Here is a 12,012-nt window from a genome sequence, read left to right on the forward strand (position 1 = left end):
CCTAAAGCAACGGGGTGAAAGAAGCTCTGATGTAGCCAGGCAACTAGGAGGTGCTTAACTTACTGTCATTTCAATTTATAGGCTTTGGGAGGCTTTCTTTCTTTCTTTCTTTCTTTCTTTCTTTCTTTCTTTCTTTCTTTCTTTCTTTCTTTCTTTCTTTCTTTCTTTCTTTCTTTCTTTCTTTCTTTCTTTCTTTCTTTCTTTCTTTCTTTCTTTCTTTCTTTCTTTCTTTCTTTCTTTCTTTCTTTCTTTCTTTCTTTCTTTCTTTCTTTCTTTCTTTCTTTCTTTCTTTCTTTCTTTCTTTCTTTCTTTCTTTCTTTCTTTCTTTCTTTCTTTCTTTCTTTCTTTCTTTCTTTCTTTCTTTCTTTCTTTCTTTCTTTCTTTCTTTCTTTCTTTCTTTCTTTCTTTCTTTCTTTCTTTCTTTCTTTCTTTCTTTCTTTCTTTCTTTCTTTCTTTCTTTCTTTCTTTCTTTCTTTCTTTCTTTCTTTCTTTCTTTCTTTCTTTCTTTCTTTCTTTCTTTCTTTCTTTCTTTCTTTCTTTCTTTCTTTCTTTCTTTCTTTCTTTCTTTCTTTCTTTCTTTCTTTCTTTCTTTCTTNCCCCCCCCCCCCTCTCTTTCTCTTTCCTTCCTTCCTTTCACTTGGTTCTGGTACAGTTCCATGCAAGATAGTGAGGGCAGTTCTCAGAACCTTGGCATGCCCTTCCTCAAAGCACTGACCTTTGTTAAAGCATGGAATTGTCAGGCCTGTAGTCAAATCAAATCAAGTCATTTTTAAGTACTTAACTATGATGTCAGGCACCATGCAAAGCACTACTATACCTCCCAAATAGGCACTTCCCTTCTTACTTATCCTCAAAGACATTCTGCAGATCTGTGACAAAATCCCCTAGGTATATGTCATTCCCAGATGTCTGTCCCCAACCCTCAGTGAGTGAAGTGAAATGAAGTTAGCTAGAGTTTGTGCCAAAATATCTGCTCAATCTTTGAGTGTTCTTGGAAGGAACCCAGAACAAAGCTGTCCAAGGCTCACTGTCAGGGCTCTTGAATACTATTCTTTAAGTTACTAATATTTATTCGCCCTTTGAAGAACCATCAGCTAAAAGATCTCAGCTGAATCTCAAAGAGAGTCTAGTGGCCAACTCCTTAAGGAATGGTATTCCATAAGAATTTATTTTTATGGGCCAATGGGTCATCAGAGGATTTAGTGCTGGAAAAAAGACCTTAGAAATCAGGTAGTCCAACTCCTCCTTTTAATAAATGAGGAAACTGACCCAGAGATGGGAAGTGACTTGCCCAGTGTTACACAGGTTATAAAGAACAGAGCTGGGATTTGAATTCAGGTCTCTTGACTCCAAATCCAGGACTTCTTCCATAATATCACATCTCTCTGCCATGGGAGGAAACTTAGGAAGGAGGGGGTCTGACTTTAAAGAAATTAAGTTGTTGCTGAAAAAAATCATCAACAACCAAAAGGATAGTGCAACTTTTAAGTTCTCTAAATCTGACAGTCTGCTGAGGGTGTAATAGACTTTGCCTTTCCATTAGTTAAGTCTTTACAAAATATCTCACAAAAACATTTTTTTTCACCTATATAAATTAGTTTCTATACATTTAATATAATTTTATTTTATAAATTATTCCATCTTTTAGTGCCTTCTTTCAGTATATAAATGGTAAAATAGACAATCAAAAATCATAAAGCTATTCCCAGATGGAACCCCCCCCCCCTCCGCCATCATCAGCAAGGTAAATGCTCCAGACACTCTTCAATTTCATGGAATGCTTTCCTTTGCAGGTACCAGTCAAAACAGCTCTATGATCACCTCTTCCTGATGCAATGATGTCTCTGAAGGGGACTGTTTCCTTTCTTTCTGATTTTTTTTTTAAATCGCTGTTTCTTTTTGCTAAGAAATCAAAAGATGTGCATAGTTACAAAATTCCATGTGTACCAATTACAGATGTGCAATGACAAGCTTGGTGAGGTTCACGAGCTGGGAACTTTTCTTTAAAGCAATCAACACACAGAACTCAGCCATTACAACAGGTTGGGGTGCCCATGGAGTCGAGGAGGCGGCTCAAACCTCTGGACAGAAAGCCCCATCAGAAATCCATACCTACACCTGGCACTTTGAGCACATGACGTCTTTCCCACGTACGGCAAAAGTCCTTTAATTTCTACCCTTTGGCCCCTCAGTTTCCTTCATGGCTTCACACACTTTGTGTTGTACATTCATAAAAATTCACATTGACTGCAAGAACATAAATGCAACAAAAACATAAAAGCCTCCACGTAGTATATTATATATATTTTTCTTCTAAATACTCTTCTGTCATCATCAGAGGTGCGGCAGCTAATTTATAACTTTTCCTTGGAAGGGATCCAGATGAAAGGGCCGGATTGTTCTTCGATAACAAGTTTGCATTGGTTATATATATCTTCTAAAGTTTCACCTTGAACGATAGCTGCAATGAAAACATAATTATGGTTATTCTCACTGGTTCCAGGTAAAGTAAAAAGTATTGCTTCTTGGGATCACTCCAACTCAAAGTATTTGTTCTCTCCTCAAATTTTCCTGAGGTACATCTACTGGCTCCCTGTCATTGTTCTTGAATTCTACGTTTTATCAGAATTTTGTATATGTGTTGTTTTCTTTACAGGAGCAACTAAGAGGTACAGTGGAAAGAGTGGTAGACCTGGGGTCAGGAAGACCTGGGTGCTGTAAGAGGGGAAGAAGAGAAATGGGTTTCAAGCAGGTGAAGGAGAGAGATTTTTGCAAAGAGAGAAGTTTGCTGGACTTGACCACATGCTGTGGAACTCAAGAGGCTATCTTCTGGAATACAGGGAAAGGGATAAAAGTGAACACAGGCAGTTACTGGGGGGCTCTTAGACTTCCTATGGCTGGGATTGTCTGGAGTGGGAACTTCTTCTCTCTCCATCTCAGTGAACTGAGAAGGTTTTTTGTTTTCCTATCCCCTGGAGCCAAATACCTTGATACCTGATGTTCCTGACTGGAAAAAAAGGCCTTCATTGATTTGAAATCATCAGTATTCCTGCAAGCTGGAAGTACCTGTCAATTTAGAAGACCTATGACCAGACAAGCCTGTACAAACTGCCTGTGGTGGGAAGACCAGAAGCCAAATTATGCCCAACCCTGCTATGGTTGAACTCTGACATACAGGGTTCACCCTGAAGCTACTGAGAAGACCTGTTTATCCTACAAAAATAATCTGGGAGGATTAAATAGTGTCAGGTAGCTAGTCAGTTCTGGGAAGTTAGAGTAGGAATTAGGGAGCATGGAAGAAAACAAAGAAATCTCCATTCACAGATCTTAGAAGGTGGGACATTAGCTGGAACCCTTAGAGTTAGGGAATTCTAATTCCTTAATCCTACCCTTCATCTTACTGTGTTTCTAAAATTAAATCCTTGTCCTGTTTTTGAAATCTGTCTGGGAGTCATAGAAGCATACTGGTCATTGTGAGGAGGCTCACAGGCCTCTTCACTGTGGAGTATTGAGGAACCAACTAAACCTTGGTATCTCGATATTATCAACACCACCCCATCAAGAATCTACATTATTTCAGTTCAAATCCAACTTCAGATACTAACTGTATGATCCTGAGCAAGTCATTTTATATCTGTCTGCCTCCGTTTTGTCATCTGATAATAATAGCCCCTATTTCCTACAATTTTTGCTAGGACCAAATGAGATAATATTTGTAAGGTTCTTATTTTGTGCCTGGCTCATAGTAGGTGCTTTTTAGACTCTTCTCTTCTTCACTTCCTTCCTCTCCTACTCCCTATTAGATTATGAACTCCTTAAGGGCAAGGATTATTGAATTTAATGGTATTCATTTAACTAGTTTCATCAATAGCTCCTTTAATGTTTGTTAACAACACTCATGGGGCAGATAGGTGGTGCAATGGAGAAGAATCCTAGGCCTGGAGTCAGGAAGAGTTCGATTCAAGTCTATCCTCAGACAATTACTAGCTGCATGATATAGGGAAAATATAATTTAAACTATTTACTTTAGCTTCCTCATCTATAAAATGGGGATAATAATAGCAGTACCTCTCAGGGTTGTCATAAGGATCAAATGAGATAATATTCATAAAGATTTTTCCTGGCACATAGAAAATGCTTATATATTATAGATATGTAATCTACATAAACCATATAATTTATAATACCTATGAATTATATGATCTTATATAATATATATACATATACACATATAAACATCTCTCTCCATCATCCATCATCCATCTATTAATCTTTCTCTCCATCTATCTATCTAACCATCCATCATCTCTCTCTTTTATCTCTCTATTGACCTCTCTTTCTATCCATCTATCTATCCATACATGCATTAATGCATCTATCTATCTATCTTTATCTTCATCTATCTCTCTATCGCTCTATCGCTATATTGCTCTTTCTCTATCCATCCATCATCTCTTTTATCTATTTACCTCTATCTTCATCCATCCATCCATCTATCTATCTATCTATCTATCTATCTATCTATCTATCTATCTATCTATCTATCTATCTATCTATCTATCTATCTATCTCCACACCCACACACATTTCAGGTGGGAAGAGACCTTAGAGATAATCTAATTTAGTTTGTTCATTTTTCAAGATGAAGAAATTAAGACCCAGAGATTAGGTGCCTTGTCTAATGCTACATACAACTTTCTGCTTCTTAGTCTACGGCTCTCTATACATACCATACTACTTAAAAAAATCCTTACCTTTCATGTTAGAATCAATATTGTGTATCAGTTCCAAGGCAGAAAAGTGGCAAGGGCTAGGCAAATGGGCTAGGCAAAAATAAGTAACTTTCCCAGTGCCACACAGCTAAGAAGCCTTTCTTCTTAGAAAGACTGGATTTGAACCTAGAACCTCCCATCTCTAGGCCTGACCATCCAATGAAACATCTAGCTGCCCCCATCACACTACCTTTTGCCACCAATCATCTAGGAGAAGCAAGGTCCAGAATAAATAATTCTCAGTCCAGCACTCTATGATACTGTATAGCTATATTATGTTGCTGGAGAGTAAACTAAAAAATTTTGAAAAAATATATATATAATACATACATATATACACACACTCAAATTATATTTTAATAATTTAAAAATTGTTCTCACTTTGGAAACATAAGATATTTCCTGTGTAAGGCTCAGTGAACCTGCAATTACCAGTAACCAGAACCAGCTATTCACATTCTAAGCATTCTGAGCAATTGTACTCCAGAGTCAGTATGATGACATAGAAAGGGACATTGAAGGCTCCTACTTAAAAAATAACGAGGGAGAAGTTAAAGCAAACTTTCCCATTCACTTCTGTACACATCACAATGAGAAACTCAGCTGATGAAAATGTGACCTTCCCTATCACGGAAAATACATATCAGACTTGTCTCTAAAAAGTCACTGTTCTGTGACCACGGTAGCATCTCCTGTTCCTCATGACTATGTTATCTCTTTGCCATTTGAATCCCTGCTATATTTCCCTCACTCAAAAAACCAGATTCCCATTTCTCTTCCCGTTCTCCTTTAGTTCTTCCTTAGCTCTCCCATCTGAGCTAGAGGCCAGAGGCTTGATCTTGGGAACAATTCTTTAATTATGCTTTTTTAAAAAAAAAATAATAAAACTTGGTTTTCAAATCGCATCCAACAATGTCCTCTAATTTACTATTGTCACAGTTTCCAACAGATTTTCTTCATAAAGACAAATTCTATCTTTATTGTTATATGATGTAACACAGAAAAGCACTGGGGACAATCTCAACGCCAGGTGTTATGGCAGATGAAAGTTTTCTTATTCTCTCTCTAATTGAGAGATAACACAATTCTAAGTGAAGATTTCACAGCAAATCCTTGAGGGTTTATCTTAAAATACAATTTGACACTAATTTGGTCCCTTTCTTGGTGGTATCTCAAGGTGGGACTATGAAAAACAATATGCTACTCTTGCCCACCTGCTTTCAAGCTCGCTTTCTGGAAAATACAGAGAAATGGAAACTAATAAAATCCATATCCACTGGACAATGAGAAATGCCTTTTCTTCATATGGAGGGATTATATGTTTTAGGGGTAAGTGATCAGAACAACATTTTGTACTGAGATAGACCAGTTTGAATTGCCAAGATATATTACATGAGTGGATGGTTTGGCAAACATTTTGGGCTCCATATTTTCATGGCTATGTCCATTTGATAACAAATGAAAATTTTTTTCTCAAAACCCTTATCTTCCATCTTAGAACCAATACCCAATATTAATTCTAAGGCAGAAGAGTGGTAAGGGCTAGTCAATGAGGGTTAAGTGACTTTCCCAGGGTCACACAGCTAGGAAGTGTCTGAAGTCAAATTTGAACCAAGACCTCCCATCTCCAGGCCTGGCTTTTTATCCACTGAGCCACCCAGCTGCCCCCAACAAATGAATTTTTGATGGACCTGGCATGTGATGGTGGAAAGAGTACCAGCTCTGGAATCAGAAGGTCAAGTTTCAAAACCTACTTGAGTCAAAGTAACTTCACCTCCCTAGGCTCAGTTTCCTCGTCTGTAAAAAATAAGGAAATTAAACTAGATGGCGTCTGGTGTATCTTTTGGTTCTAGCTCAGTGATGTGATAATCCTGTGATCTGCAATTTAAAAATGATGCTGATTTGAGTTTTGATGTAACCAACGAATCAAGATGCTACTTTTAAAAAATGTCTTTCATGGATGAACAAAGGATGAGAAATCAGGAGCTAGAATGAACTTGGGAAGTCTGTCTCCTAGTCCAGATCCATCATCGTACGGATGCCCAAGATGGTAGACAGCTAGTTGGTGGACAGAGCACTGGGCCTAGAGTCAGGAAGACTTCAGTCCTCCTCTGGCCCTACACATTTACTAGCTGTGTGACATTGGACAAGTCATTTTACTTCTATTTACTTCAGTTTCTTTATAAATAAATTAGAGATAATAACAGCTTCTATATCATAGGGTTATTGTGAGGCTCAAATGAAATATTTGAATCGTACTTAGTACAGTGCATGGTATATAGTAGACAATATGGAAATACTATTGGGGGCAGCTAGGTAGCTCAGTGGATAGAGATCCAGGATTGGAGATAGGTTATCCTAGGTTCAAATCTGGCCTCAGATACTTCCTAGCTGGGTGGCCCTGGTCAAGTCATTTAACCCCCATTGCTTAGCCATTACCACTCTTTTTTGTTGAAACCAAAACACAATATTGCTTCTAAGATAAAAGGTAAGGGTTTAAAAAAACAATGCTATTATTATTTTTATTATTATTCAGAGACAAGACCACTAAATCTCCCAAATAGTGTTCGTAATGAATTCACCTTTCCCTTCATGTAACCTGCTAAATACATGTATAAATTGCCAGATGATTGACATTTACCAAAGTAGGCACGGAAATTTTAGATAGGCCATGTGCCTTGTTAGGTAATAAGAGATATATCTAAGTCAGTAATTTTTAAGTTAGAGAGACGATCATTCCTAGGCAGGCACATATTGTCTGCTTAGCCTGCGCATCAATCAGTCACATTACTGTGGAAACCTGCCTCATGGAGAAACGCATAAGGGAATCACAGAATTTCAGAGTGGGAGGGGTCTTTGGTTCCTCGGGTCATTCTGTTGTCAGGAAAAGCATCCCCTCTATTGGGTACCCAACAAGTGGCCAGCCGGTTTTTTTGCATGAAGTCCTTCAATGAGGGAGAAGCTATTGCCTTCCTAAGAAGCCGATTATCCTTTTGGACAGCTTGGGGATTGTTTTACTATATTGTCCTTTTTGAAGTTTATTGATTTGAGCTGAATTTGGTTCCTCCAACTCTAAGGAATTTTTCTTTGTTGTATTTTGGCTATTCAGCCTTAAAAACAGAGACATGGGGAACAGGAAGACTTGGCAATGAATACTGAACAGATGATAAAATAGAATTTATTGGAATTCATAGGAGGTTTGTCTTTTACCATCCAAGATTCTTTTTCAAAGGCCACGGGAAGCAGAATAAGCCTTTGACTTGCCTTTTTTGTGGCGATGGGTCCTAGTCTAAGTATCTAACAAAAGTAGTTGAATCTACATGTTGTTCCTAACACAAAATGCTTTGGACGGGTGGCAATGCTTCCTTATAAAAATTCTCCCCTCTTCAGTACTCTTTTGGTTCTTTTCATTTCTGGGAGAAAGGAATAATTTGATGCCTTAATTTACTAATTTGATACTTTTATTTACTAATTTCTCTGGGTCACATGCAAATTGTACAGGGGATAACAATCAAGGACAAGGAGGGATGAGGATGGCAATGGTGACAGGCAGCTGAGAGGGCTTGAGATCATGTTGGATGGGGAGTAGGTATTTCAAGTTGTGGGTTGTCTGGAAACAAATTCCCCATTAGAGAAGGAAAGACTGGGCAGCCTTTAAGAAGCCCTAAGTACTCTTCAGCTTCTAGTGAAAGGGAATGGATGGGACTAAAGGAGATTTCCAGGAAAAGGGGGAAAAATGTATTTCTACTTAGCTTCTCTTTTAAGCTTTTTGGATTTTTTTCAAATGATTTGAAACAAATTCAATTCAATTTACTTCAACAAACATTGTTTAATGCCAGAGTTGAGCAGAGTGGATTCTGGATCAGCTGGGCACTGAATGAAAATGACTGCACTCATGTCACCCCGAATGACTCAAAGACCAATTTTATGTCCCAGATGTATTTCTGCTTACCCACTCACTATCTCATGGGTCAGGACATTCATTTGTCTTCTTCTTCTTTTTTTTTTTAAACCCTTACCTTCCATCTTGGAGTCAATGCTGTGTATTGGCTCCAAGGCAAAAGAGTGGTAAGGGCTAGGCAATTAGGATCAAGTGACTTGCCCAGGGTCACACAGCTGGGAAGTGTCTGAGGCCAGATTTGAACCTAGGACCTCCCATCTCTAGTCCTGGCTCTCAATCCACTGAGCTACCCAGCTGCCCCCCATTCATTTGTCTTCAGACAGCATGTGGTGTCCTGGTTGATAGTGGCCTACCTGTGAAATACTCTCCAAATTCTTGCTCTAACTTGATAGCTCGGTCATAGGTTTTCTTGGCTTGTTCCTCTGTGAGACGCTTATTCATTTCCCTAGGAAAACAGAGGATGAAATGTCAGTTAAACTATACAACGAATGAATGATTAACCCTTGAAATGGCTTCCTCTCCCCCACCCATCCTATTTCCCAAACACATATACTGCAAAATAAATTGCAAAAAATTCCTGAGAATTTTTCTATTTCTAATTTAGAAAATCAATATCTCTATTGTGATTTAGCCTTAACCTGTGTAGTTTTAGTAATGGGAGTTCAGTACTTTGTGAAGCAACCATTATTGAGAGGCGATTATTATTATTGTTATAAAATTATACTGAATGAAAGTCTGTCTCCTTGTATTTACCACCTATTGTTCCTACATCTGACCTCTGGGGCCAAGCAGAACAAAGTGAATCCTTTTTTCAAGTGTCAGACCTACACATACCTGAAGACAGTTACCATCTCTTCCCCTCTCCTCTTTCCCTTTTCACCATGCCAAAAATTCTGTTTCTTTACACATTTCTCAGATAACATGGCTTTCTGAGTCATTTCGCCATCTTTGTGTGTGTATATATATACGCACACAAACACACATATGTAATTTTTTTAGAATGTTCAAATTTGCCAATGTTCCCTTTAAAATATGGCTCCTAATACTCCAAACATCGGCGGGGGGGGAAGGATAAAGGAAGGAGATAATGGGCATTTCTGTCCATTTTCTATTGGATATTTGTAACTAACAGAAATGAATCTCATTAACACAGAGTTCATAAGATCCTAGATTTAGAGTTGGAGGGACTTGGAGATCTTTTTCTATCTCTCCTTACCCCCATTTTACATATTAGGAAATTTAGTCCTAGAGAGGAGATGAAGCAGGAAGGCATCAGAGGTAGAGAAAGTAGATCACATGTGTCAGACAAGTCAAACCATCACCACCACCTTGACCTTCATTGGGAGACAGACCACGTCTCTGAAGCCAGCAGCCTGGGGAATGATGATATCCCCCAAACCACTGGTTACCCTCTTTGAGGAGGTTCATGTTTGCCAAAGTTCCCTTTCAGCTGTGGCTCGCAGAACAGACCCCAATACTCCAAATGTCAGTGAGAGGGAAAAAAGGAGAAAGGAAGGAGATGATGGTTCTCCTTGTAGTCCGGTCCCTAGAGCCATTGCCAAGGGGAGATGTCATGGGGACTCGCATTCCTCATTACCACCAGTCACATTTGTTTCACACCTTCCATAAACCTAAAGAGAAGAGTAAAAGCCCTGCAAGGGGCATCATCCCTCTAGTCACACCAACTCCTGCTGTACTGCCAGCCTTGTTCTGAGAGCCATCAGCTGGGGAAGAAAATCCTGTGAAGAAGGGACCAGCCACCGTTACCAGCGGTCAGCCTATGGCCACACACATAGCAGACAAATCAGCCGAGGCACCATAAGGAAAAGTCAGGAGGTGGTAGGTGTTGGGCAAGTCAAAAAACCGCTGGCATGTGGACCACCATCTTCCCCTCTCTCTTTGATGGAGACAGTCAAGAACTCTGAAACCAAGAAACTTTGGAATAGCCCTGCTGCCATCATCCAGGGAAAGCATCTTTGTGGAGATGCAGCCTAGCTGCTGTTCCTACAGGAAGTGTCTGAGGTCAGATTTGAACCCAGAATTTCTTATCTCTAGGCCTGCCCCTCCCTTCATTGAGCCATCTAAATCCTCCCTAGAAATATATAGAAATATACAATATATTATAAATATAATATATATATAAAATATATACAAATCATAGCATGTTAGAGCTACTAGGGATGATATGATGTTACCCTCACCCCATGATGGGTAAGGAAATTGGGGTGCAGAGAAGTAGCAGACTGAAAACTAGGATGTGAGTTTCTTGATTTTGATGGTAGTGTTCTTTACCCCTTAAATCAGACATTCCCAGTGTTTTTTGTTCAGCAAGTCCTTTTCAACAAGAAAAAAATGGGCTGTGAACCCTTAGGGTAATTTAATATAGTACTCAGAAGTGTCAGAGTTTGATAAAATTGTTGCACATAAACCAAAATCATTGACCGTGACACTTATCTTTAAAAGTATCAGTTCTAAAACAGAAGAGCCATAAGGGTTAGGCAATGGGGTTAAGTGACTTGCCCAGAGTCACACAGCTTATGAAGTATCTGAGGCCACATTTGAACTCAGGACCATCTACTGTGGTAACTATGACAGTTTTGATTCACTTAAATACACTTATATTGCTTCAAATACTTACAAATATGTCACAGAGGGAAAAATATATATTCATAACATAATTGGACATTTATTACTATTTATGGCATCATTAAAGAATTTTAGCATGAAAACTTTTGGACCAAGGAGTTCATGAACCACTAAATGGTAATCACTTGTCTAGATCATTCCAGAAATAGACTCCAAGTCACTAGAGGATCATGCCATATATTCTACTTCAATTAAAAGAGACTCATTCATTTGGTAAACATTTACTTAGTGCCTGGAATGATGTTTATTCTAGGATGGATGGGGAATAGGGAGCTGAATAACACAAGGAGCTTTTCCTTAAGACACTTCTTAGTATACTTAGGCATCTTCCTCTCATCTGAGGGTGGCAGGGACAGAACAGAGAACTGAGATATGACAACAATTTATATTAGGTGTATTTTGTTGTAGGATCTGTTCATCCCCATGCGCTCTATGTTCCACACAAATTAGTTTACTTGCTCTTCTACAAATATAAATATATCAACTCTTGCTTTGGTGCCTTTGTAGGGACTCCTTCCTGTGCCTAGTGTGATTTTTTTTTTTTTAGCACCTTTCAGAATCCTTGCCTTCCTTTAAAATTCAGTTTAAATACCACATCCTTATATAAAGCCTTTGCTCTTCCTCTGATAATTACTCTACATATTTTTTCTTTCCTTCCTTCCTTCTTTTCTTTTCTTTTCTTTTTTCTTTCTT

The 12,012-nt window shown here is 38.5% G+C and overlaps 1 protein-coding gene across 1 annotated transcript in view; it reads right to left on the reverse strand.

The window, feature by feature from the left end:
* Positions 1-1,396: 1,396 nt before the first annotated feature.
* The window catches only part of DLG2 (discs large MAGUK scaffold protein 2), a 1,542,336-nt gene continuing 1,531,720 nt past the window's right edge, over positions 1,397-12,012 (reverse strand). Inside the window, exons 25-26 of the mRNA XM_044668933.1 lie at positions 9,027-9,118; positions 1,397-2,461 (exon numbers count right to left, since the gene is read on the reverse strand). Coding sequence (XP_044524868.1) covers positions 2,355-2,461; positions 9,027-9,118 — 199 coding nt within the window. The 3' untranslated portion in view covers positions 1,397-2,354. The remainder of the gene's footprint in view (positions 2,462-9,026; positions 9,119-12,012) is intronic.

This window comes from Gracilinanus agilis, chromosome 3 (genome assembly GCF_016433145.1).
Source record: "Gracilinanus agilis isolate LMUSP501 chromosome 3, AgileGrace, whole genome shotgun sequence".
Classification (NCBI taxonomy): Eukaryota; Metazoa; Chordata; class Mammalia; order Didelphimorphia; family Didelphidae; genus Gracilinanus; species Gracilinanus agilis.